Raw genomic sequence first — 27574 nt, 5'->3', positions numbered from 1 at the left:
TGGACAACCGACATTCCAGTGCGCAAGACACACAAACACACACGCATCATTTAAGAAGGAGTAAATAATGCAATACAATCATTATACAAGGATTGGCCAATAGCAGAACTTAAAATCACACTGCAGAATCTCTGCTGGTTTTTGCTTTTCCAGCTTGGCTGTTGCCCATCACAGAAGCAATAAACAGAGGCATCTTCTGGTTACTTCATTCTCTTTGCCACATCCAAATATGCGTATTCAATCTCCTGGTCAGCAGGGCACGTGTTTGTAAATTCATCTCTTGCGTATGCATTTTTCAAGTATCTCGAAATCCCTGTCATTTCAGGTGGAAAATGAAAATTTCGGTATTTTTTTGCAACAACCTTTCATTGAAAGAAAAAAAGAAAAAAAAGTAAAATATCATTACACATATAATCTGCAAAACCCCCAAACATCCCAAGCCTACTCTTTATGCCCATTTTTCATTTCCAGTATGTGAGTCTGGTGTTGTTGGCAACAAAGGGGAAGAAGAGGGAAAGACCTAAGAAGAAGATATGGGATGAAGAAAGCTGCTGAACTCACTGTAAAAGATTTGTTTGGTGTGTGTATATCTATATCTAGCTAAAGATATGCAAAGCTACATGGATCAGTAGAACATACTGGAAGAGACACAGGTTAAACCAGCAAACTTAAGCCCGAATTAACAGCATAATCCTACAGGAATAAATTGGCCCATACTTGGAAACTTTCACTGAAACAGGAAAAATTTGTATTTTGTATTTAAATCCTTAATTTCAAGTGATCAGGGAAAACAGCTCTTGGCTGATCCCTAATCCCTGCCTGCAGGCAGCAAGAGTGATGTGACAGTGTGACATTCCTCCTCTGTCCTTCTCCAGACATTCACCTGACCCAAGGGGATTCTCCCCGTGCTGGCCCTGGCTGCCTCCCAGGATTTGCCATGCCTGAGCAGGGGAAAAGGCTCATCCCGGGCTGCTCTCTGCAATGGCATCAACCAGGAGAAGTCTGGGCAAAGTTTTCACTTGTGGAGGTGTCGGAAAGCGACTCTTCCTCTGACAAAGCAGGAGTCTAACAGGAAACTTCCTGAAGTGACCTTGTTTGTTTGTTTGAAAACCAATGACATTCCAGTGTGGTCATTTCTCTTCCAGAGTAGAATCACAGAATGGTTTGGGTCAGAAGGGGCCTTAAAGATCATCTTATTCCACCCCTGCCATGGGCAGGGACACCTCCCACTGTCCCAGGCTGTTCCAAGCCCCAATGTCCAGCCTGGCCTTGGGCACTGCCAGGGATCCAGGGGCAGCCCCAGCTGCTCTGGGCACCCTGTGCCAGGGCCTGCCCACCCTCACAGGGAGGAATTTCTTCCAGATATCCTATTTAACCCTTCTCTCCTTCAGCTCAAGGCCATTCCCCCTCGTCCTGTCACTCCATGCCCTTATGAAAAATCCCTCTCCAGCCTTCTGGGCTATGACAACACCAGTCCCAGGTCACTGGAGCTGTTCAGGTGTGTGTGGATGCTCCACAGCCCTGCAAGAGGAGGTGTGGAGCCTTACCTGGGAGGCAGCGGGTGGAGGGCACCCTGTCACCCTGACTGGTACCAGTGGGGATTCTCAGCAAAGCCAGAATTGGAGATTAAACATGGGAGAGACAGAAATTGGGGTGGACAGTACAATCTAACCTTCCTTGGCTGTGGTCATGCGCACTTTGCATGTGACATGCAGAGGAGAACACTTCTCTGCAGCCCTGAATCCAGCGCTCATTTCATCCCTGTGGCTGTGAGCAGCTCAGCCACTGCAGTCACAGCACAGACACGACACAGCTCCTCCACACCTACAACCACCAAAGTGAGCATCTGCCCGGCTGTGCTGAAAGGAAATGGCCTCAGTGTCCATGGGTGTGGCCTCAGGAGAGAGAAAGGATCCCTCTGCCTTCTAGAAAAGGATTTAAGCTGCTGTGCTTCCCTTCCCTCCAGGAGGCTAAAAAAGCAAAGGCAAACCTTGATTATGTGGAGCTTTGGTAGGAGGTTGCAATCCGCTAAAGTGAGCTCATCTCCATCCAGGAATTTCCGGCTGGAAACAGTGATCTCCTCCGTGCTGTAAGCATCGATTTCATCAGGCAAGGGGCTATTTAAATAGTTGTCCAGCTTCTTCAGGGCTTTAAGCAAGGATTTTTCCAAATCTGGGTTAAGAGAATAAAAAGATCGTTGAAGCCTGTACCAAGGGCCCTGTGGCACCAAGCAACTCCTGCATCCTGCCTCCTGGCAGCAACCCAGACATCTGGCTGTGCCAACTCCTGCAATTCCTTCATCCTAGGCTTAAACCTTAATGCTGGGATAAGGGCTCTAAGGAGCTAAAGGGAGTTCTGGGAAAAACCACCCTGGGGCTGTGTTACCAGGAATGGCTCCTCAAACCCTCTGTGGGGCGGGGTTTGGCACCGTGGCCTGGCTCTGCCTTCACACTGACTCCTGCCTGGGGAGCCACGGGGCCAGTGCTTGCCCACAGGTAGGGCAGCACAGCTGGAGTGACAACAGCAAGTCCCTGGGATGCCACTTTGGGCTGTACAAAGCCAGCCCAGGGAACAGGCCTGAGAGCTGAAGGAGAGACAGAATCCTGGAATGGTTTGAGTTGGAAGGGACCTCAAAGCTCATCCAGTGCCACCCCGTGCCATGGGCAGGGACACCTTCCACTGTCACTTAAGAGTTGGACTTGATGATCCTTGTGGGTCCCTTCCAACCAAGAATATTCTATGCATTCTATTCTACCCCAGGGTGCCCCAAGCCCTGTCCAGCCTGGCCTTGGACACTTCCAGGGATGGGAGACCACAACCTACCTGTGCCAGGGCCTCACCACCCTCACAGGAAAGGATTTCTCCCTAATATTTAATCTAACCCTGCCCTCCTCCAGCCTAGGGCAAGTCCATGGTGGTCATGAGGGTCCTGCTTTAGGGATGTGCCAAGGGGCTGGAGTCCTCAATATTTATGGACATAGGGAATCTCTCACTTCCAGAGGGCTGTGCTTTTGGCAAAGCTGTGGGGAAGGTGCAGCCTCACAGACCCCAGAGCCAAAGGAATGAGGAGAGGCTGGAATTGGTGCTCCCATGGTGACAGCAGTATCTGCTTTCACCGATGCTGGGAATCCTCGACTAAAAGAGGGAACAGGTGCCGATTTCCACAGCCTCCATGCTCTGGAAAATCCCTGAGCTGGAAATGGGACATCTCCAGCAGTGTCCTACAGCTGCACAGGTCTGGTTTCTCCCTCCCAGGGCTGATGACAGGACTGCAGTACCTACTTTCATTTGCATCTTTTCTTGGGTTCTTTATAAACGCAGAGAATTTTGCAAAGACATCATTTCCTGCAGAGTTCGACTCGGGGTGCTTCGGTGCAAGTTTGGGATACCTAAGAAGTTCAAAGAAACAAAAAGAAGCTATCCAATTAGCCTTTATTTTTGTCTCCACTAATTAATACACATTTATTTGTAGGGTGACCACATACAGCCACACAGGACTCAAAGGGAGCCATCCTAAACTCAAAATCACCTACTTTAAACCCTACCTAAATCATCTTTTCCTGAGGGCAATGGGAAATGGCTGTTATTGCTGCAAGCACTGCCCAAACATCCCAGGTTTACTTCCAGGCTTTCTCCTCCAGAGGTGAGGCTGCCTGGAACGTGGCTCCTGCCATGAGGAGGAGTGGAGGGAAAATCCCCACTCGCAGGAGCTGCTGCCCCTCTCAGGCTCCTGGCCCAGCCCACTCGGGCATCAGCAAGGTGACAGCAGCCATTCCAGGAGCTGTAGCTGCCAGGGATGGATAAGGGTGGAAAAAAGTGGAGGGAAGCAGCTGCTTCCCTGGTTTAAGTCAGGTTTGGCTGCTTGAGAAGGGAGCGCAGGGAGGGATGGATATCCCAGGGGAGAAAATATCTGTGGGGTAGGGGACACAATGCTGGGACAGTGGAGGGACAGCATGGTTTGGGGGAGGACAAATCCAAAACTCAGACCCTCACGTGCAGCCTGATGGACCCACGTGGACACTCTGAAAGAGCCCCAGCACGTCCATTGTGCACGAGGCACTCACTGCCCTTGGCTCCACAGAATCCCAGAATCATCAGGGCTGGAAAACACCTTCAGCATCATCCATTCCCACCATCCCCCAGCACCACCAGCACCACCCCAAACCATGTCCCCAAGGCCCACATCCAGATGACTGGAACACTTCCAGAGATGGTGATCCACCCTGGGCAGCTCATTCCAATGCCTGACCACTCACAAAGACCAAACATTTTTCCAGTCTCCAATCGGAACCTCCCTTGGCACAACTTGAGGCCATTTCCTCTCATCCCTTCACTTGGGACACAGCAGAAGAGCCCAACCCCACCTCACTGCAGCATCCTTCAGGTGGTTTTAGAGAGCAGTGAGGTCCCCCTGAGCCTCCAACCCCCTGCACCCAGGAAGCACAATTATTTGTACGGTGTGAAGAGGGAAACCTCAAAGGATCCCAAGCAGAGGAACAAGGTCAGGTTTCTGCAGCAGCCCCCAGCTTTCCACGTGATGGATTCCATGCCCTGGGAATGACTCAGCAGTGAGCTCGGGGTGAAGGACAGCAGTGGGAGCAGCACAGCTGTGACTTGGGGACACCCCGGGGACACCCCAGTGACACCCCCGGCTCCAGCTCTGTCTCACAGCAGCCAAAGTCACCCCTGAGCTGGACCAGCCCCCTGGGACCCCCCGACACGTGCAGCTCCCCCAGGGGAGCGGGAATGCGGTACCGGGGCGGCGCCAGCTTTTCCTCCAAGAATTCCTCGATCTTGTTGACGTCGGTTTTCACTTCCCCGTCAAAAGTCATGAACGGGGGGTTGGTGCCCGGGGCCAGGTTCTGCAGGTCCGCAGGTTTTCTGGGAAAGAAAAAGTCATAGAAAGTCCCTCTCCTTCCTTTTTATGAGCCCCTTTAGGCACTGGAAGGGGCTCTAAGGTCTCCTTGGAACTGTTTCTTCTCCAGGATGGACAAACCCAGCTCTCCCAGCCTGGCAGAGAAGAGTCACCCTTTAAAATCCCCGTTTTGGAAAAGTTGTGCTAAAAAGTTAAGATCTCAGAATTAAAAGTCACAATCTCACCTTTTCAAATCCACAGTTGTGACATTAAATATGACACCTTTGAGCCACAGGATCATAAAGAGGCGCTGAGAGAACGGGCAGTTTCCAATACTTTCCCCATCACTGCCAGCCTACAATTGGAAAAATTCCAAATTATAAATATATCTGTGTATAAATCACAGCAGTGCCTCCAAAGGAAACAGCCTCCAGCTCATTTGTCTGCATGAACATAAATCTGCACAAGTCACTACAAGATTAAAACGAGTTAAATCAGCTTACAAGCACAGGAAGGGAACAGAGAAACATTTACCAGCCTAAAGAGAGATGTGATGTCTAAAGCACTGAAGAGAACAAGCAGAATCAATCAATCAATTAATTAAGAATATCAAACTGAAGGGCTGTGGGAGCCCTGGAGACGGTGGCCACAGAAGTGTTGCTCTCATGTAATTTATATTGCAATTTGTTAAGAGGCTTTGTTAAAATGAGGCAAAGTCTTGCAGAGGTGCTACTGAGTGAGACTTCATGTGACACTGCAAGAGATCAGGGGTCTCATTTTTAAGCCCTTCACATGATTCTCCTAAAGCACAGCTTTAAAAGTTAGGTTAAATGTCAGGGGTAGACATATAAAACCCCAAGTGTCTCATTTATTCAGTTAATTCATTAAGGTTTGCAGCCCTCGTAACCCAACAAGACACATGAATTAGACCCGTTCTGTCTGTCCTTTTTCCCTCGCTCACTGCTATCAAACAAATCTCAGATACAGCAAAAACTCCTCCATGAACACACACTGGACAGTGCTCACCTTCACAAAGAGCTCGATGGCTGGAAACGAGGGCCTGGCCTGGAGCAGGCAGGAGCTCAAGGAATGCATGGCAAGGACTGGATAAATTGTCTGGTTCTCCCTGTGAACCCAAAGAATCTCCCAGGACAAATCCCTGTGGTCTCTGCCCCTGGTACTGCAGCAACCACTGGGAAAACCAGGAGTGCCTCCAGCACTGTTGGGGGATGAGAACTCTCAGAAATGCTACAGCAGTTGGACTGCTGGGTTAGAGAAGTCTTGTTTCTGTCGGGAAAGCCTTGTTTCGTAGGTGGCAAAGCTGAGAGCTGCTCAAAAGCTGCCATTGTGGTTTTCCTCCTACTCAGAGCACTGCTCTGCAGTGCTGAGCAGCTTCCAGCAGCCAGGAGACACAAAACTGCTGTGGATCCTGTAAACAATGAGCCTGAAACGCTGCCAGCATGGCCCAGAACGGAGCTAAATGCACAACAGCACCATTTGGTCTCATCCTGCCTCTGACGTCAGGTGTTACCCACCCCAAAGGAAAGGTGAAGGGTCTCATGGTGACTCCTCCGTGCTGGGAATGGGCACCCCCACCCTCTGCCAGGCTGCACCCAGGGGAGAAGCAGCAGCCTGGGGACACTGTTTGGGATGGGCCCTGTCTGGAGGAGCAGGCAGGTGCGTCTGGAGATGAGCTGGATCCCACCAGCTCCTGCCCAGCTGGCTCTCTGGAAGTGGAGGTGTTGCCACAAACCCGCTGCCCTTGCCCAGCTGTGCTGCCAGCTGTGCACCCAACACAATCCCAGACTGGTTTGGATCGGGAGGGACCTTAAAGATCACCCAGTGCCACCCCTACCATAGCAGGGACACCTTCCACTATCCCAGGGTGCTCCAAACTCCATCCAAGCTGGCCTGGGACACTTCCAGGGATGGGGAATCCACAACCTCTCTGAGCAACCTGTGCCAGGGCCTCACAGGCTGTGCTGGGTACGCTGTGGGTCCTCTGGAGAGTAAAAAAAAATCAGGGGAACTGAGGCACTTCGGGCAGCTGAGCCAGCCATGGCAGAGCTGAGGTGACCAAGTGTCTTCCTGAGGATGCAGGGAGATGTTTGTCCCTTCTGGAGCAGCTGTGGATCAGCAGGATCCCTGTTGTGGTGATCTGGGAGTGCCTTCGACACCGCATTTCCCAAGGCACCAGCTCTACCCAGGACGAGCTCAGAGACAGAGGGTGGGGATAGGGAGAGGCCTTTGACTGAGCACCCACAGGATGTGAGCTCTGCTGGGGAGAACCTGAGGGGATTTTGCTGATACAGCACAGGGGATCAGACGGATCACAGAATCCCAGAGTTACTGAGGTGGCAAGAGCCCTTCAGGATCACCCAGTGCCACCCCAGCAGCACCAGCAGCACCCCAAAGCCTGTCCCCAAGGGCCACATCCAGACTCCTCCTGAGCACTCCCAGAGACAGCGACTCCAGCACTCCCTGGGCAGCTCATCCCAAGGCCTCACCACTCTGGCAGGGAAAAATTGTTTCCAATCTCCAACCTGAGCCTCCCCTGGTGCCATTTGAGGCCATTTCCTCTCCCCCTGTCCCTGCCCCCTCCTGTCAGGGACTTGTGCAGAGCCACAAGGTCCCCCCTGAGCCTCTTCTGCTCCAGGCTGAGCCCCTTTCCCAGCTCCCTCAGCTGCTCCTGGTGTTTTCTAGACCCTAAATGTCTATTTTCTAGATGTAACTGTGTTCTGGCAGTGTGCTGTGACAGATACCCTCTTTTAACTAAAAAAATATTAAATTTAAGGTTTAATTATAATTTTTCTTCAATTTTAAAGGTTGCTCAATGCTCCCCCCCCATCCCTGGAAGTGTCCAAGGCCAGGTTGGAGCACCCTGGAGTAATGGAAGGTGTCCCTGGCCATGGCAGGGGGTGGAATGGGATGATCCTTAAGGTCCCTTCCAACCCAATTCACTCTGGGATTCCATGAACAAAATACCCCATCTGCTCCTGAAGGACACAGTGTTTTTTACACCCTTGATGACTGTGCAGTGTTTCTGCAGATTTCTACACGACTCAAACACTGAAAACCCCACCGAATTTACTTCTGTTTCAGCAATATTAAAATACGTATAGTAAATATATTAAAATGATATCGTGGCTACATAAAACCTTTTGAAAATCCAAAATTACTTCTGTCGGGCAATATTAGTGCTGTTAAAAAACGCCATAAAAATTAAAATTACAATTAATTTTGGTTCACTGGATGCAACTCTAACGAACTTATTAACATTTTATGTGATGCTCAGACGCAGCACAGGCTCAGATCACATCCAATCCAAAGCTTTTCGTCAGGAAGGGATCACCTGGAATTCTCTCTCTGCTGTCATTCCGTGGCCTCAGGCTGGAGCACGAACACCCAAACACTGCATTTTACAGAATCCTTTTGATGCCACCTACTGGCCTTGAAATGTTGCTCTGGAGAGCATTTGAGATGCTGAAATTGTAATTCCAGGCTAAATTTGAAGCTACAGCAGCTGCAATTAAAAATACGTTTTCACGGGGAAAGTACCGATTTTGCCACTTAGTATTCCACTGCTTTTAAACAGCCCCAGAACTCTGCCTACCCACCAACATCCAACACTAAAAGCAGATGTTTCAGCCGCTGTTTATTTTTTTCAGCCAAATAGAAGAAAAAGAAAAATCATCTTTAAAATGTGATTTCTGGTGATTTCTGCAGAGAAATTGTATTTTTGGTACTTCTGGGGTTGACTCTTGCTGTGTGTCACATCCCCAAAGTGAAGTTCAACAAGAGAGGTGTGAAAACAGCAGCTGGGCACTCCTCCAGGGGGAAAAAAATAAATAAAAAAAGGACTTTCCCTTCATTTTTTTCTCCTACGAGAAAAATAAACACCTCCCACTGTCCCAGGCTGCTCCAAGCCCCATCTAAGCTGGCCTTGGGCACTTCCAAGGACCCAGGGCCTCCCCTTTGTTCCCAGGGAACAATTCCTTCCCAATATCCCATCCAGCCCTGCCTTCTGGCCAAGTTTTCCTTTCTCCTCATGGACACAGGGAAACAAACCTTCAGAGCAGCATCCAGGCACTATGAATTCAGTACTGAACAAATACAGAATGAAAAGTCTGCTCCCCACTTAAAAAGCCAACTGAAAATATTTATACAAACCATTAGCAGGGATGTGGGAATGGCAGGGGATTTTTGGAAGGGTTTTTATAAAACCCTGTGTAGATTTAAGGCTTTTGGCCAAAGCTGGGCCTAAAGGAGATGCCAAGGGGGAGGGAATGAAAGGAAATGAGAGCAGGTGAAGGTGGTAAAAGGAATTAACTTTACACCTGCACAGCTTTAGCCAGCACAGGACACCTCTGAGCTGGTGTTGGTGATCAGGGATTAGGAGTATTGGCTCAAGGCTGAGTTTACCTGGAGCAGGGCATCAGCTGAGCCAGTGCAGGGCTGCCCTGACCCTGAGTGTGGGCTTGGGCTGAGCTCCCACTTGCAGAAATGAGGAAACTCTTGCTCCGTCCCATTGTAAGTCTTGTGCAGGTTTATCCTCCCAGCCTGGCCACTGAGTATCTCCTCACAGCCACCAATTCCATTATGAAGGCTTTTCCCATTCTGTTTGCTTTCTGGAATTTGTCTAAGTTTGCTTTCATGCAGTGTTGGAATCAATTTACTGCTGTTATCTTATTTTAGGTTTCATGACTCGTATGTTTAATAAAGCTCTCCACTGGAAATTGTTCTTTGAATGCTGCTGGTCCTCAGGCCATGTTCAGGATTAAAAATGTGTTGGATATTTATGGGGTATCTCCCTCAGCCCTGTTTTTATGCACTGAGCAGTGCTCACAGCTCGAAGGAGTGACACCCATCTGAAAATTCTAATTCTCTATAGACAACAGAGAGGAAAATGAGGCTGACGCTGTAATTTCATAGAATTATGGAATCATGGAACGATTGGAGGCACCTGAAAGCCCATCCAGTGCCAGCCCTGCCATGGCAGGGACACCTCCCACTGTCCCAGGCTGCTCCAAGCCCCAATGTCCAGCCTGGCCTTGGGCACTGCCAGGGATCCAGGGGCAGCCCCAGCTGCTCTGGGAATTCCATCCCAGCCCCTCCCCACCCTCATGGGGAAGGATTTTCCCTCTGGATCCAGGTCTCTCTCCCCTGTGTGCCAAGAGCCACCTCAGAGCAGAGAAAGCCTCTTTTCTTCTCTCGCTGCTTCATTTACTGCCCATGGGCTGCGGGGTGAGGAATTACAGCAGAAATTAACTTAATCACTCTGTAAATCATTAAATGCTTTTGATGCAGAAGGAGGAATTCTCCTTCATTAAGAAGCAACTTTGAGGCACTAACCTTTTTACTTTTGTCCAGTTGCTTTATAAATAATGAGAAACAAAAGGCCAAAACTCAGTCCTGCTACTTAGATGAAATACCCATTTAAATTTGATTTTGATATTAAAACCTGCCCAGCATTTCTACACTCTGCCAGATCTGACAAAGGTTATAAATAAATGAACTATTCAATGATAATTCTGTAAAGTGAACAGAAACCAAGAGAGTGCAGGTGGAAATTAAAAGGTGAGATGTCTTGTATTGCATTTCTAGGGGCTGTGCTCATATTCACCTTATTTACATTAAAGATTAAATTTATGTGTGAAAGCCCTTTACAAAAGAGGAGAATAAACAAATTCTGTGATTTTACAACTCTGCTGTTGCCTTGGGCCAGGCCCCTCATGGTGTCACAGGAATTTCCAGGCACACCTGTGGCTCTCTACAGGTGTTTAAAAAGAAAATCCATAAAATATGATGAGATTACAAAGGAAAAATGCAAATTGCAGGTTTATTTCCTCAAATATATCTCCCTACACCAGACCTGCAAATAAAGCCACAGCAGTAGCTACAGGACTAAGCAGAGCACGGGGCAGTGCAGGGAAAATTAAACAGAAAAAGAAATAGGGAAATTAAATTGTGGACTGAGAGAGTGAAAATCTTCAGCTGCGCTTCAGCAGAGTTTACAATAATCTTGCCCAGTTTAGGAGTATCTTTCTCCTACACAAGTGATTGCCATTTTGCATGAGTTATCCTTGGTTTGTGTCTCACTCAGAACAGCAGTGACTGGAGTCATCACCATTTGTTTACTTTTTCAGTCGATGATGATAATGAATTACCACCTTCTTTTAGGAAGAAATTCCTGCCTGTGAGGTTGGGGAGGCCCTGTGGCTGCCCCTGGATCCCTGGAAGTGCCCAAGGCCAGCTTGGACCTGCTCTGATCACTCCTCTTAATCCTTACCCAGTCTTTAATTTTGATTTTCAAGATTATTTTCAAAACCTTGCCAGGAGTGGAAGAAAACCCAGAGCCCTTTAACCAAACCCAGGTGAAATTGGAGCCGGGAGACACCGCCCAGTTCCAGGTCAGTGGTTTGGATCTCACACCAGCTATTCCCAAACTTCCCAGTGCTGGGAATTCTGCAGGGCCCGTTTGTGTTCCAGGGAACATTCCCAGGTCACAAGCAGCAGCCCAAATGCTATTAACCATTTATCCTGTTACAGGAATTATGGTTAAATCCCTCCCTGCTATTCCTAATCCCTGTTTAATAACGTGGCAAGGTGCCAGCTCACCCTAGAGACAAAAAAACCTCACATCCTTCGGAAATTCTTACAGGGAATTACTTCAACAAAAGGGTTTTATATTCCTGAACGTGTTACAGGGCTGGGAAAAATGGATTAACTGGTATTTCTGTGATACATCCTGTTTTACACTGCATTTGTACTGACCCTGCAACACAGCTGGGCTGCTTCAAGCTAAATACAGAACTGTATAAAAACTATATACAAAAACTATCTATGTACTTCTATATGGATAAAAACTATCTATATAGTTCTATATATAAAAATTATATGTATGAAATACCTGTGATTTGTGCTGTAAACAAAGAAGTAAATCAATAAGAAATACTCAAATAAAGAAGCTTTTTAATGCAGCTTCAGGTAGAAAATACTGTGCCAAAATCCCAATTTAAATCAAGAGGTAAAAGTGAAAGATTAAAAGAGTGGGGGGATTTTTTCACCTCCAATAATTTGTGATCTTTTGGTCCACGTGGAAAGAATAAAATAAACTCTGTCAGCTGCAATGGAGAGAGGACCTCACAGAACAGTTAAAAATTGAATAGAAGGACCTTCCCTTCCCAGTGTAAATTCCAATTCCAGGCTATTCTCCATCCTGCTCTTCCCAGCACCTCACTTCCTCGGGAAATGAGGAGAAACACAGCACTGCTAATTAAAATAGGGGTTTTAATTAATGATACACTGCAGGAAGCAGTGGGATCTAAGGCTGGTATTTACCTCAGGACTGTCCCTGTGATCCCAGATCCTGGGGAATCCCCTTGAAGCTCCTGACAGAGGAACCTGATGGTTTTGCTGAGGGGTTGGTGGTGGTTTTGTTTCCACAGGCAGCACGGGCTCCAAAATGTTGAAGTCTTTAGGGGATCTCTGGACCCTGTTTTGAGTTTCATCTGCCACATTATGAAAAGACTTCATTTTTTGTATTTAAGAAGCGCTCCTGTTCTCTAAGAGCTTTTAAAAATCCTTTCCAAAACAGCCACCAGGGAAATGTCAATGATTGACCAAGACACAAATGGGAATTTTTCTGAAATCAGAGTCAATGTTTAACTTGTTTGTAACTGCCCCATTTGAATAACTCAGGTTCACTTTCACTACTCCAGCCCTGCTGTTTGACTTTGTTCTCTGACAACTCCAGTTCTGAATATCTGGAGTATTCTTACATGTGCTCAAATTTCAGCATATGGAGAGAAATGAAACAAAAAGGGGAATTCCACCTTTGTCCCTCTGCCTCCCACAGCAGTGTCAGGCTGTCCAAGCTGTTTTCTTAGAGAAACTCAGTATTTTTAGGAAGGAATTAAAACCCTTCAGTGCTGAGAAGGTGATGTCATTGGCAGCAACTGGAATGGAGTCACTTGAGCTGAGTTTTTATCAGGAAATAACCAGACATTGCAAATGGAAATGCACACAGGGCCTTATCACAGGGGGACATTTTATCATCTCAGCAAGGAGATCTTGGGTCACCTTCACAGGGCGTTCCCTTGGGCAGAGTCTGGGGGACAGCAATTCCTTTTTAAAGAGTCAGGGAATATCCTGAGCTGGAAGGGACCCACAGGGATCACCCAATCCCACCCCTGGCCCTGCCCAGACCCCCCAGCAATCCCAGCCTGGGCATCCCTGGCAGCGCTGTCCAAACGCTCCTGGAGCTCTGGGAGCCTCGGGGCCGGGACCATTCCCTGTTCAGTGCCCCAAAACCCCTGGGGGAAAAAAGAAGCTGCAGGACCTTTCCAGGGAAAACAAAGGGAATACACTCAGTGATGGCACAGGAGGAAGTCTCCACACTTCGCTTCCCCTTCCATAAACTCTAATTGTTCCTTTTGCTGCCTGATTCCCTTTCCCACGTCTGAAGAGGAGGGGTCTCTCTCTGGTTAGAAACTGTAAAGCTGCAATTCCAAGTGGCATCACCAGGAATAAACATCCTGAAAAATCCTGGGCATATTGAGAACTTCCATTATGACTTCTGCTTCACAGAATTTCAACTAACAAAGAGTCATAAATATGGGTTTGCATGGTCCACACAGGACTGGAAGAAAGGCCTCACATGGGCAGGTGGTGTTTCCATAAAAATAGCACTGATGGAATCAGAGAATGGTTTGGGTTGGAAGGACCTTGAAGATCCTCTCATTCCAACCTGTGCCATGGGCAGGGACACCTTCCATTACCAACTGTTATTTAAAGAAGGCCCTTTCCTAAGTTTCCCCTGATTTTTTAATAATTCAAGTTTTGTAGAGTTATAGTTTCCAACGAATTGATCAAAACCCTTTCCAGAAAATCACTCCCCACACTCTAATGTTTTCTATTTGTGAATGCCATGAGTTCTCTAGACTGGTTTGTTATTCCTCCACAGAAAACATCAATTCAACCTCAAATTCAACAACAGCATGAAAATTCCCTGGCAGAGATGCAGGATAATCACCTCATCCCAAAATGAGCTCTTCAAGCTCATCCAGTCCCAACATCACCACTCCTCAACCATGTCCCACATCCAGAACACTTCCAGAGAAGTTCCTGAGGAAGGCTGAGGCTCTCCAGCAGGATTTAGGGACTGAAGTTTAATTTCAGACAGCCAGGGACTGTGGGCAGAGAGCAGCCAAGGAGAACTCCCATCCTTGGCCCTGCTCTGTGCTGATCACAGGTAGGAGGAGGTTTTATGAAGACAGAACTCAGGAGCAAAGGCCCCATGGCTGGAATTTGGGCAGCTGGCTGATCTCATCAGGAGACTCTGCTGGTTCCAGCCAGCACGAAAACCAAGCTGTGCCCTGGGACTGGATCAGGAAAGGGTTCCCTGTTTAATGAAGGGCTTACATAGCACGTGACTTTAAGCTTGTGCTTAAAGCAAAACACATGGTGTGGGGCTTTACTGGAGCAGTCAGCTGGGAGGAAATAAAAACAGGAAAAGGGCCAGGAAGCTTTGAAGATGTTTCTTTCTATTTCTTTTCTTTTCTTTTTTTTTTTTTTTTTTTTTTTGCCTAAAACAAACCTTCAAACCACAGAGATTGGTCCTGGGAATGAAGAGAGGCCTCCGGCCTGTACAGCCCTGGAGGCACATGGAGATTTAGCACTTCCAAAGCATGGAAAAAGATGATTCCATGAAGTATTTACCCTAAGAGGTTGTGGTCCCCTTATCCCTGGAAGTGTCCGAGGCCAGGTTGGACAGGGCTTGTAACAACCTGGGGTAGTGGGAGGTGTCCCTGCCCGTGGCAGGGGTGGAATGAGGCTCAGGGTGGAGATTGGAAACAATTTTTCCCTGCCAGAGTGGTGAGGCCTTGGGATGAGGTGCCCAGGGAGTGCTGGAGTCACTGTCTCTGGGAGTGCTCAGGAGGAGTCTGGATGTGGCCCTTGGGGACAGGCTTTGGGGTGCTGCTGGTGCTGCTGGGGTGGCACTGGGTGATCCTGGAGGGCTCTGCCAGCCCTGGTCATTCTGTGATTCTGTGATTTAGACAACTGACAGAACAAAGTCCTTTTCCAGATTGACACAAACCAACAGACAGAAATCAATGATCAGGAATAGGAAGTTGCATTTAAGTTATTTTTGTATGATTTAGTCAGAATCACTGATTGGTTTGGGTTGGAAGCGACCTTAAAGCCCATCTCATTCCAACCCCCAGAAAAGCTGCTGCCAGTGCCCCCAGCACACACAACAACCTGGAGAGTTATGAAAGGAATTTGTAATGCCAGTTCCTCTTAAGCTGCATTAGGGAACCTGAAATTGCCATCTTCCAGCTGAAAAAAAGGGATCTGTGAGAGGGCAAATACCCACGGGGAAGGGAGCCAACTTCCAGCTTTGGACAAACAGAGCTCTGCTGCTTTGGGGCTTTTTGTGCAGCCAAGGAACCCAAATCACCCAGCAATGGAGCAGCAGCGGAGCACTGGGGCTGTTCTGCTCTTCCTGGGCAGCCCCGCAGGGCTCAGTGCCGAGCAGCTGTGGCTGGAGCCCGGTGTTGGCACGTCCAGCCTCGGGGCTGCTCCTGTGCTTCTCCAGGGCAGGGGCTTTCTCCGGGATTAAGTTTTCCTTCTTCTGTAGGATAACTTCTACAGAATCCCAGAACCCCTGAGGCTGGAAAAGCCCTCCCAGCCCAGCCAGGCCCAGCTGTGCCCGATGCCCACCTTGTCCCCAGCCCAGAGCTTTCATAATTCCTCAGTTACAAAAGCAGAAAGGTCTCACTGACAATGCAAATGAAAATATCCAAAAGAATGGTGGAGGGAAGCAACTTATAAAAAACAACAGGATTTTAGTGGCAGGGATGTGGCACCTGAGACAAGGTCCTGCAGAAGGGCCATGGAATGGAGCTCAGGAAGGATAAAAACAGGGAGTGAGGAGAAAGGAGCAGAACCCAGTGTGTGGAGCTGCTGTAACTCTGCACACAGAAATCTTCAATGTCACTGCCCGAGATCATCTAAATACTGAGCTCCTGTGGTGAATCTGCACTACAAAAGGCCCATAAGCAGCTGCCCAGCTGGATCTGGATACAGCCATCAGTTACTGGCTGTATAACCCACACTCACCTCACTCATTTACACCCTGAGAAGGGAAAATTAAGATTTTCAGCACCAACGCCGCCTCAGTGATGACAATTCTGATGTTTACACCAAGCACCAGGTGCAGCACAGGCTCCACTGAAGGGGCATCCAGGGGTTCCAGTGAGCTGAGCTCCTGCTGCCCACGGATTTCTCACCCACAGCACTCAAAATTCAGTTGCTACTTTATAATCGAAGTTCTGTTTAAGGCCCAGATTCATCACATCAGAGAAAGGAACATTGTTTTTTGTAGGAAACACCCATTCCCATTTCAGGTGAACTGACTCTGGAGGCAGGGGTGCCCTTGGTGTTCCCATTTCTGTACTGCCAGCAAAGCTTTTCCTTTCCCCTTTTTTAGCCCTTTCTGTAACTCTGCACAGCTCTGTGCAAAGTCATTCAAGGGTATCTCAGGAGTGGTGCAGGGAAATTCTGCTTCAAACAAGTAACCTTGTGTCTTGGGGTGACGTTATGATGTGTACCCCATATCGCTGCCTATGCCCAGAAATTAATTTTTGCGTCTTTCTATGCCTCTGAACTGAGCCTGAGAGGGGGAAAGAAAAAAACTGAGCAAAACTTTCTCAAAGCAGTTTTTGCTTGTTCAAGGTCACAAAAAGATAGCAGGGTTTTTTTCCCAGCTGCGGCAGGGGAGCGAGGAAGCACCCGGCTGGCTGCTTTCCAGTCAGCTTTTGGCCAGTTTTTTCCAATTTCTTGTTCTCCGGAGAGAGACTGAGAGTTGAACTTTTCCTTCTCTGGAATTCCAGATTTTCTCCCATTTTCTACTGGACTGCTTGATTGCTGTAACATCAGAGCACATCGGGAGGACTTTCCACCGGGCACAGAGGGCCTGGCCCCGGCCCAAGCCCCAGCTCCGAGGAGACCAAAGGGAGGACTCGAACACTTTCCCAGGTTTTTCCTCCACAGTGAAAGATTTTACCATTTAACATTATTTTCCTTTCCCGTGTGTTTGTTAAATAAATAGTTTTATCTTCTTCACTTTCCTTCAAGGAAAATTTATTTTTTTTTCCTGAACCTGGTGGGGGAGCGGTGGTTGTGCCTTCTCTCAGAGTATATATTTCTAAATTTGGCCAAACCAAAACACCTTGGTCTCTGTGGGAATGAAATCATTCTCTGAATGGAAATAAATTATTTAGAGACCAAGAGTGTCACCAAACTGAAAAAATCCCACTGCTTTTCCTTGGATAAAATCTATTATCTTGTGCTTGTGGTCAGCTTTGACTAAAATCCATTTAACCCTGAAAAATGGGGAGAAATGTTTTGGGAAATGAGCAAGGCCTTGTGCTCCAACTGGGTTGTTTGGCCAAGTGTTTGTGTTACAGAGAAATCCTCAGGAATCCTTGGAATTCTGAAATCTGCAGCTGTGATTCTGTTGAGTTTTCTAACTATAAATAATTAGATAACAATTCCAATTTAGAAATAAGCTCTTAAGTCTTCAATAAATGTTCTATTGCTTAAAATTAGTGGAGTGAATTTTAGTGAGAGTTCCAGTATATTCAAGTGGTAAAAAAAATTGACATTTACAGAAATGTTTTGGTCAATAAAGGGCTTTTGCTACAGAGGGGGAAAAAAGCCTTCGAAGAACCAGAGAGCACAAGGTGCCAGGGACACAGAGCTGAATTCCCAAATGGAAAGGGTATCTGGATGACCTTTGGGAGCCTTTGCCTTGGGAACACCTGGAATAATGGGTATTGTTATCTAAAGAAAATAAATTATGTTGCTCCATGGGCAACTGGGAATCAGGGAGCACCCAGTGAAAGCCTCAAGGGAATTCTGAGGTGGTCTTGTTCTTCCAGGGGGTTTCTTCCTGAGGGTGATGCTTCTTAGAACATTACCACTGACAGAGCACCAAGAATTCCAATGTTGGCCTGGCCTAGGATAACATTCCCCAGCAGGGGAGCTGCCAGGATTATTCCAGCACTATTCCTGTGTTGTTTTCTTGTGCATTTTCTCCCATTTGGGGATTTATTTTTACATTTCTCTGTATTTGTACTGTGCTATCAAACCATGGCGTGGCCCTCCCGTCCCAGCTGTGTGATGGAGGCACAGACATCACTCAGGCAGACAAACCTCACCCTGACCCTTCAGGAATAACCCAAACCCCAGCAGGGGTTGGGGCACACAGAAATAGGGACAGCACAGAAATTGGGAACAGGACAGGCAATAATCCCAGGATTTCAAACATCCCCATCACTCCCCAGGGGTGCTAAGGAGGGTAAAGTTTGAAATGGGAGCTGGAAGGAGGCCAGGGAGCTGGTGGATGATGTATTTATAAGGAATCCCTGGCTGGATGTGGCACTAATAATCCCCAGTTCCAGAGCTCACACTGCCCCACCTTGGAATCCACTCCCTCTTTTTCGACCAAAACACACGAACAGCTATTAAAGCACAGACTGGGGATGTGCTCTTCAAACCTGCTTCGAGCCATCCCAGAGAATTCCCAGTCTCCCTGTTTTTGCTTTGAGCCATCCCAGAGAATTCCCAGTCTCCCTGTCTTTACCCCCTTTTCCTGCTGCCTGGAGCAGGGGGAGATTCAGTGAGAGCAGCAGAGCAGGGACTGTCCTGGCACTTCCACTGCTCCTCATTCACCTGCACGTTTTGGTGCCTGGGGAGATGCTGAGCTCTCCAGTTGGCTTTTTATTTTTTTCCCTTTTCCTGGAGAAACTCGTGCCAACCTCTAACTAAAAACTAATCCAATCCCAGCTTCAAAAATCCAGCTCCAGGTGAGGTAAAATCCTTAAGCTTTGTAATACAGAATTAATTAGAAAAGCAGCTGGATTATTTTCTAGGCATCCTTAAATTCCCAATATTAAGCCCATCACAAAAATGCTCCTCCCTTCTCCTTCTGCCTTCATTAATTCACAAATATTTTCAAAGCCCATGTTTAATCCTAATATTTGGGGACCACGGAGTCACCACAAATGCTCTTATTCTGTAGGCTGCTCTCTAATTTTGGCCATGTTTTCCTTCCATGAAGTTTTAATTTGGCACTAAGTTTGAATTTTAATTTTAAGGTGAATTCTGGCTGGCAGAAGCAGCCTCAGCCAGCTCAGGAGGTACAGCATGGGATGGTTTGTAGAGGAGAAGGTCCCAAATGCCTTCTGCTCCCCCAGTTTTATTTCCTTAGCTTTATGTTTATCCCACCCTGCTCCACGTTTTAGTCCAGAGGGGTCAGAGAAGAGAGAAGAAATCACCTCCAGATGCTTTGTACACACAGAAAATTCCCATCTGACAAAGACTCCGTGGATGGCTGCTGTTTCCATGCCAAATCCCAGGGATTTTGGTGGGATTCCAGGCACAGGATAGAAAAGTCTAAAGCTCAACTCAGTAAAATATCAGAAATTAGTTTAAGTTTTCTCTGTTTGATTTTTTTTCCCCCCATTTCCCTCTAACCCAAATCTTCCCTGCCCAAACAAACACAAACTGGACAATTACGAGGGATGCTCTTTACTGACTCTGAATTCAGCCTTGCCAAAGTTTGGGGCAATTCTCTGAACGTCGCCCATAATTCCTGTTAGCAAATCCCAGCACCGCATTTGAAATGACATTTCCCAGGTTCTTCCCTCTCAGCCCCCGTGATGAGAACCCCTCTCCCTGCATTTTGGAGATCTGAAAATCCACGGAGATCTCCTTATGCCAGCAATTCCTGAAGGAATGAGGAGCCCGAGGCAAGTTTATCCTGGACATTAATAACCAAATCACCTTAGCCAGGCTGGCCCTTCGCCTGCCACATTTAAATGCCCCTCACCACAGGACTCCTGGAAGAGGAGATTCCCTACGGAGATTCCCCGGCAGCCCCTCACCCTTACCTTGACGAAGAGGGAGATGTCGTGTTCCTGCTTCTCATCCTCCTCCTCCTCCTCCAGGGCTGCCGGCGAGCTTGTCCGGTGCTCCTCGCTCTGCGCCCGGCCCCGCTCCCCGTTCAGGCTCCGATCCGCCGCGCCCCACCCGCTCTCGGGGCCCGGGGTCCCGCTGGCCGCTGTCCCCGGGGCTCCTGTCCCCGCCGGGGCTGCGGGTCCCCGCTCCGCCTCCGCCGCGGCCTCGCCACCGGGGCCGCCCGGGGACCGGGGACCGCCAGCGGGCAAGGCCACCTCCGCTGCCCCGCGGCTCTCGGCAGCCTCCGCGCACCCCTCCGCAGGGACTGTCCCTGCCGGGGCTGCCTCCTGCACCGCATCCTCAGGGACTGTCCCTGCCGGGGCTGCCTCCTGCACCGCATCCTCAGGGACTGTCCCTGTCGGAGCTGCCTCTGCCTCCTGCACCGCATCCTCAGGGACTGTCCCTGTCGGAGCTGCCTCTGTCTCCTGCACCGCATCCTCAGGGACTGTCCCTGACGGAGCTGCCTCTGTCTCCTGCACCGCATCCTCAGGGACTGTCCCTGCTGAAGCTGCCTCCTGCACCGCATCCTCAGGGACTGTCCCTGCCGGAGCTGCCTCTGTCTCCTGCACCGCATCCTCAGGGATTGTCCCTGTCGGAGCTGCCTCTGTCTCCTGCACCGCATCCTCAGGGATTGTCCCTGTCGGAGCTGCCTCTGCCTCCTGCACCGCATCCTCAGGGATTGTCCCTGATGGAGCTGCCTCCCGCACCGCATCCTCAGGGATTGTCCCTGATGGAGCTGCCTCTGTCTCCCGCACCGCATCCTCAGGGATTGTCCCTGCCGGAGCTGCCTCCTGCACCGCATCCTCAGGGACTGTCCCTGTCGGAGCTGCCTCTGCCTCCTGCACCGCATCCTCAGGGACTGTCCCTGCTGAAGCTGCCTCTGTCTCCCGCACCGCATCCTCAGGGACTGTCCCTGATGGAGCTGCCTCCCGCACCGCATCCTCAGGGACTGTCCCTGATGGAGCTGCCTCCCGCACCGCATCCTCAGGGATTGTCCCTGCCGGAGCTGCCTCCTGCACTGCATCCTCAGGGACTGTCCCTGATGGAGCTGCCTCTGTCTCCCGCACCGCATCCTCAGGGATTGTCCCTGCCGGAGCTGCCTCCTGCACCGCATCCTCAGGGACTGTCCCTGATGGAGCTGCCTCTGTCTCCTGCACCGCATCCTCAGGGACTGTCCCTGCCGGAGCTGCCTCCTGCACCGCATCCTCAGGGATTGTCCCTGTCGGAGCTGCCTCTGCCTCCTGCACCGCATCCTCAGGGACTGTCCCTGATGGAGCTGCCTCTGTCTCCTGCACCGCATCCTCAGGGACTGTCCCTGCCGGAGCTGCCTCCTGCACCGCATCCTCAGGGATTGTCCCTGTCGGAGCTGCCTCTGTCTCCCGCACCGCATCCTCAGGGACTGTCCCTGATGGAGCTGCCTCCCGCACCACATCCTCAGGGACTGTCCCTGCCGGAGCTGCCTCCTGCACCGCATCCTCAGGGACTGTCCCTGATGGAGCTGCCTCCCGCACCGCATCCTCAGGGACTGTCCCTGCTGAAGCTGCCTCTGTCTCCCGCACCGCATCCTCAGGGATTGTCCCTGCCGGAGCTGCCTCCTGCACCGCATCCTCAGGGACTGTCCCTGCTGAAGCTGCCTCCTGCACCGCATCCTCAGGGACTGTCACACCAGCCGGGGCTGCCTCCTGCACCGCATCCTCGGGGTCTGTCCCCACCGGGGCCGCCCCTTCCTCAGGGACTGTCCCAGCCGGGGCTGCCTCCTGCACCTCATCCTCTAGCACTCGCACATCGGCCGGGGGTGCCTCCTGCACAGCCTCCTCGGGGACTGTCCCCGCTGGGGCTTCCTCCCGCACTTGATCCTCTGGGAATGTCCCCACTGGGGCTGTCACTGCAGCCTCCTCGGGCTCTCTTCCCTCTGGGACCGCCTGTCTCAGCGCCTCTCCGGCCTCTGTCCTCGATGGCGCCTCTGCCTCTCCGGGCTCTGCTTCTGCCTCTGCTTCTCCGCGCTCTGTCCCCGCCGGGGCTGTCGCCGCAGCCTTCTCGGGCTCTGGTTCTGCCGGGACTGTCGTCGCCGCCTCCTGGGGCTCTCTCTCCGTCGGGGCTTCCTCCCTCACCGCCTCTCTCACCTGGGGCTCCGTCCCCGCCGGGGCCACCATCGCACCTTCGGGCTCTGTCCGCGCCGGGGCTGTTTTTTCCGACTCCGTCCCCGTCGGAGCAACCACTGCGCCCTCGGGCTCCGTCCCCACCGGGGTCACGGCGCCGTCCTCGGGCTCTGTCGCTGTCGGGGCTGCCTCTTCGTGCTCTGTCGCCGTCGGGACCGCGGCCGCGTCCTCGGGCCCCATCGCCGCTGGGCTCACAGCCACGTCCTCGGGCTCCATCGCCGCCGGGGCTGCCCCTTCAGGCTCCGTCCCCGCCGGTGCCACCGCCTCTCCCTCGGGCTCTGCCCTGGCCGGCGCGGAGCCCTCGGGCCCGTCCATCACCCCCGCGGCCCCCGGCTCCCCGCCCGGCTGCCCCTCGTGCCCCGGGCTGTCCCCGCCGGGGTCCCGCTGCTCCGCGCTCGGTGTCCCCGGGCTCTCCGCCGCGCCGTCGAGGGAGCCGCTGTCCCGGGGGGGTTCCGCCGCCTCCGCGCTCAGGCGCGGCCCCTCCGCGGGCCCGTCCAGGGGCTCGGCCGCCCCCTCGGGGCACAGCCCGGGCGGAGCCCCCGCCGCCGCCTCGTCCTCGGCCCCCTCCCGCGGCACATCGCTGCGCTCCGGGGGCCGGCCCGGGCTCTCCGCCATGCCGGGCTGCCCGGGAGCGCCGGGACGCGCGGGACGAGCCGGAGCAGCGCAGCGGCCGCGGAGCAGCGCGGGCACTGCCGGGGGGGAACGGGGGCGGTGCCTGCGCGGGGCCCGGGGCGGCGGGGCCGGGGCCGCGCTCCGCCCCCGCTCCGGCAGAGCCCCTGCCCCGGCCCCTGCCCCGGCCCGCCGCTCCTGCCCGCCCGGACCCTGCCCAGCCACGCTCGGGAGCGCGACAGCGGCACCGAGCGCTGCCCCCGGCCACCCCCGCCCCGCAGGGACCGGAGCCTTGGCAGAGTGCCCCAAAATCCCCTTTGGGTGTGTTTGCGTCCCCTGCAGCGGCTCTCGCACCTGCCCGGCGCTCCGCTCGCACCCCAAACCCCGTTCCTGCCCTGCTTTGCCCCCGGCGGGGTGTCCTTGGCACTGCTGTCCCCAGCCCCAGCCTGGCACACACCCGCGGGCAGGGGCGGCTGGGGCTTTGCTGGCCTCAGGTGCCATTTTCCACATCAGGTATAGGAAGACACGCTCTGAACACCCACACGGCTGCTGATGCACCGGAACTGGCCCAGCCCCGGTGGTCTCCCCCGGTTTGTTAAAAATACGGATGAAGCCTATTCGGGCTGCTCCAGTCGTTGTTAGAAAGGGAAATGTGTCCTTATCAGCTCGCAGAAGTTGTAAAAGGGAACAACAAAACACTCTGTGTAAAGGAATAAACACCTAGATTTGCTTGCTTTTAAGTGGTTTTCCTTCATGTGCGAGGATCCTCTGCGAGTTTCCATTTAAATGGGGTGAGAAACTCCGCGTTCTGTGCAGAGCCGGCAGCTGCTGTGGAAGAAGTAATAACTTTTCCTTCGGGTAAGGAAAATAATCCTAATTTTCTAGGTGCAGACAGAACAGTGGAGGCAGAGTTGGCTGTCAGGAGTGAGGTATCCTAATTAAAAAACCCCAACAGTTGAACAGTTTCATATTTGTGTATATAAACCCACTTTTTATATTTGAGAGGGGACAGAGCAGGGACAGAACACAGCGATTTGGAATGGGTGTGAAGGGGGAAGATGCAGCCAACCAGAGCGGGGAAATTCTACAGAATAAATCATTCCAGCAGGTCAAACACCCTGCCCCGATAAAAAATAAACAGCCAAATAAATGAACAGTCCTGCAGCTGCTTGATGCTCGCCCAGAGCTGCATTGCAAGTGAGACAAAAGAATGGAGGCAGCTGTGCTCAGAAGAAACGTTCCTGGAAGATTTAGGAACAGAGGCTTGTGAGGATTTAGGAGCAGGGGCTCAGCACCTGACAATGGAGGCCTTGCAGGTGGAACCATCCTGAGGCAGTGATTTCCTTATCTCTTATGGGGTTTGATATCAGTAGAATGACACAACTCGGCCATCTCTGCAGAGATAGTATTGGTTTGTTCATCCTCATGTTGGCTGAAGGGTTCTTAACCTTTGGCCTGAAGGTTGGACAGATCAGAGAATTCCAGAAGGGTTTGGGTTGGAAAGGACATTAAAAATCATCTTGTTCCACGGGCAGGGACACCTCCCACTGTGCCAGGCTGCTCCAAGCCCCAATGTCCAGCCTGGCCTTGGGCACTGCCAGGGATGCAGGGGCAGCCCCAGCTGCTCTGGGCACCCTGTGCCAGGGCCTGCCCACCGTCCCAAGGAACAATTCCTGCCCAATCTCCCATCCAGCCCTGCCCTCTGGCACTGGGAAGCCATTCCCTGGCTCCTGGCCCTCCAGCCCTTGGGAATTGTCTCTCTCCAGCTTTCCTGCAGCTCCTTCAGGCCCTGCAAGGCCACACTGAGCTCAGCCCAAAGCTTCTCCTCTCCAGGCTGAACAATGCCAGCTCTCACAGCCTTTCCTCCCAGCAGAGCTGCTCCATCCCTCTGCTCATCCTGGTGCCTCCTCTGGCCTCTCTCCAGCAGCTCCACGTCCTCCCTGTGTCCCCTCTTACAAAGCTCTCAGCTATGAGCCCATCCCAAAGCTCTGCCTGATGTCTCCATGGACAGGACACTGCTGGAAGGACAAGGCTCACTCAGGATTTTACAGTGGGAATGAACAGCAAAGCAGCATTCATGGGAGTGGTGGGAATTTTGTGGAATTGGGTGTAGGTGAAGGACAAAAGAACTGAAGCCAGGTGGTGATGTTTATATGGATGTGGACAACGCTCCCGGGGGTGATTGTTGGGGTGTCTGTGCAGGGCCAGGAGCTAGACTGTGATCCTTATGGGTCCCTTCCAACTCGGCTATTCCATGATTCCATGAATCCTGCATTTGGCTGCAGCCTTGAGAAGCCCTTGAGGCTCTATGAGCTCAGCTTTGCTCTGGATGGGCTGGGATAGGAGGGTCCCTCTGGAGCTCCCTGTGGCACAGTCTCCTCAGGCTCCCTGGAGCTTAAACACCTCCTTTGGGTCCTTAAATGTTTTGGGTTCTTAAACACCTCCTTTGGGTACGTGTCAGGTTTCGCTCAGGTTTCCAGTTTGAGCCGGGATTTGCGTCCTGCCCATCAGATGGAACCACAAGAGAGGTGTCTGCCTGTCCCCTATTCCCTGCAGAGATTTTTCATTAGCACCACTATCCCATTTTCCTTTATTTACCTGTTCTCTGCTTTCAGTTTTCACAAGGTGAGGATTTCAAGGCCAACAGAAAAACCCCTTTCAGCGATAACCAGCGCCTGATCGTTAACAAAAGCCAACAAAAACCCCTTTCAGTGCTAACCGGTGCCTGCTCGTGAACACCGGCGCAGGGTTTAAGCCTAACAAAAGATTAGCTCTTTAAATATTCACGGGAGCCGTACAAAGACAGAGCTGAAAAGGACCAACAGCTCCCAGAGCCACGTTGTTAATGACGTTTGTGGGACACCAATTTTGGGTGGAGCGCTCGGTACAGTCACCACTGCAGTGGTTGAGGGGTTTGTTACAGACCCTGCTGTGCTTCCCCTCGAGGCCAGGAACTGAGCTTTTTGTCATTTTGCTGGAACTGACACAGGTGAGGTGTTCCGGTTTGGCCAAATTTAGAAATATATCCTCTGAGAGAAGGCACAACCACCCCTCCCCCCACCAGGTTCAGGAAAAAAAAATAAATTTTCCTCGAAGGAAAGTGAAGAAGATAAAACTATTTATTTAACAAACACACGGGAAGGAAAATAATGTTAGATGGTAAAATCTTTCGCTGTAGAGGAAAAAGCTGGGAAAGTGTTCGAGTCCTCCCTTTGGTCTCCTCGGAGCTGGGCTTGGGCCGGGGCCAGGCCCTCTGTGCCCAGTGGAAAGTCCTCCCGATGTGCTCTGATGTTACAGCAATCAGGCAGTCCAGTAGAAAATGGGAGAAAATCTGAAATTCCAGAGAAGGAAAAGTTCAACTCTCAGTCTCTCTCCGGAGAACAAGAAATTGGAAAAAACTGGCCAAAAGCTGACTGGAAAGCAGCCAGCCGGGTGCTTCCTCGCTCCCCTGCCGCAGCTGGGAAAAAAACCCTGCTATCTTTTTGTGTCCTTGAACAAGCAAAAACTGCTTTGAGAAAGTTTTTTGCTCAGGTTTTGTTTTCCTTCCCCCTGTCAGGCTCAGTTTAGAGGCATAGAAAGGCACAAGAATTAATTTCTGGGCATAGGCAGCGATATGGGATACACATCATAAGGTCACCCCAAGACATGAGGGCACTGGGACGGTGTTGCTGCTCCAGCAGGTCCCGGTGCCAGCAAGAGAGGAAAGCAGGAATCCAGAGGGCACTCTTTGGTTTCCCACAGGCAGGTTTGGGAATGCAGCAAGGATAAACCCAGACCTGCCCCAGTGGGATCCCGGAGCTCTGGATGTCTGCAGTTCTGTGCTCTCTGCACTCGACACTCAATTACTTAACAATTAATCTCTCCCTCTTCACGCTCCCCCTGTTCACCACCCTCAAGCTCTTTACACTCCATCTGTTTCTAAAATAGCCCTTGGCTAATAAATATGATTTTCTGAGTTGGGCCTGGGGAAGGATTAGTGCACACCTTCTTTCTTTAATAGATGAGTGCAGGTAATTAATGTTCACAGATGTCAGACATGAGCCACCACCGAAGATCCCCTTACAGTCTGCAGGGAACAACTTTTATCCCTGGGGGTTATTAATTAGGCTGGGCTCGCTTGGATTATTGTAACTTCTTTTCCTTCCTGACTGCAGATCAAAGTTGTAGTTTTCTGCAGCCAGAGGTAAGGAAAAAATTCCTTTTTCTCCTGATTTTTTGCACTGGGAATTAGAGGGAAGCTGAGGCTCCAGAAACGGGGTGGCATTTAATTAGGTTCCCCAGCATGGGATGGAGGGAGGGATTTGTCAGGGTAAACACAGACAGGTACAAACTGCCTGTCTGGAGACAAGAATTACTTGTGGTAGAAAACTTGCACGAATTACTTGTGGTATAAAACGTTATCTATATAAGAATATGAATATAGTATTATGAATACTTATTTATTAATATTGAATATTAATACCTTTTGAGATGGAAAAGAGACACCCAGAACCCCATAACTATTTGTATGTGAGCCAGTTCTATATTCTGTTTAAAATGCTATTTCAGCTGTGGGAAAGACGAAATTGCAAGTAAAAAAATTATATTGGAGGACTTGAATTTTTTACTGCTTTCAGAATACATCTATGTTTGCTATGTTTGTCCTGAGTGCCTTAATTTTCCGTCGGGAAGCTGGTGTGAAATTCCATCACTTCGTGGCTGGGAGGTGTTCGGTCCTCCAAAGAAAAGGGAGGGATGCCCTGGTGGAAATCGCGGCGGGTTGGGGTGATGCCATCTGTGCTCAGCGCCCTGAGCTAAGCTGATTAGGGGCAATCCCGGCCCTTCCCAGCTGCTTCGGAATCTTGGGAAGAAGGCAGGAATGTGCAGGGCAGAGGGGGAATTCTGGGTGCTCGGCTGGGAAGCACAGAAATCCAAGAAACACCTC

General features: G+C 50.8%; 1 protein-coding gene across 50 annotated transcripts; it reads right to left on the bottom strand.

Moving 5' to 3' along the window:
• Positions 1-46: 46 nt before the first annotated feature.
• CLIC6 (chloride intracellular channel 6) lies at positions 47-22698 on the bottom strand. 50 transcript variants are annotated; one of them, XM_032101209.1, is made up of 9 exons: positions 21163-22698; positions 21073-21114; positions 20671-20718; positions 19816-20538; positions 5101-5210; positions 4756-4881; positions 3283-3389; positions 1991-2172; positions 47-362 (listed from the first exon to the last, which is right to left on the bottom strand). In XM_032101209.1, the coding sequence occupies exons 1-9, from the start codon at positions 22654-22656 to the stop codon at positions 201-203; spliced, it is 2994 nt and encodes a 997-aa protein (XP_031957100.1). In that variant the 5' UTR covers positions 22657-22698; the 3' UTR covers positions 47-200. The 50 variants fall into 50 exon arrangements, with proteins under 50 accessions (XP_031957100.1, XP_031957101.1, XP_031957105.1 ...); XM_032101210.1 differs by lacking the exon at positions 21073-21114 and adding an exon at positions 20539-20580 and having other exon boundaries at positions 19816-20346; positions 20671-20892; positions 21163-22697; XM_032101214.1 differs by lacking the exons at positions 20671-20718; positions 21073-21114 and adding exons at positions 20539-20580; positions 20719-20892 and having other exon boundaries at positions 19816-20346; positions 21163-22697.
• Positions 22699-27574: the final 4876 nt, after the last annotated feature.

Source organism: Corvus moneduloides, chromosome 2 (genome assembly GCF_009650955.1).
Source record: "Corvus moneduloides isolate bCorMon1 chromosome 2, bCorMon1.pri, whole genome shotgun sequence".
NCBI lineage: Eukaryota > Metazoa > Chordata > Aves > Passeriformes > Corvidae > Corvus > Corvus moneduloides.
The sequence above is the reverse complement of the archived record's forward strand: the minus strand, read 5'-3'. Positions and strand labels throughout refer to the sequence as shown.

Excerpts from the sequence above, each read along its gene's own strand:
- CLIC6 (XM_032101168.1), bottom strand. The coding sequence starts at position 22,656 with ATGGCGGAGAGCCCGGGCCGGCCCCCGGAGCGCAGCGATGTGCCGCGG. Across the intron at positions 20,851-21,072 it reads CTGAGGATGCGGTGCAGGAG|GCAGCTCCATCAGGGACAGT; the intron begins GCAGCTCCGGCA and ends GCGGTGCGGGAG. Across the intron at positions 3,390-4,755 it reads GAAAAGCTGGCGCCGCCCCG|GTATCCCAAACTTGCACCGA; the intron begins GTACCGCATTCC and ends TGAACTTCTTAG.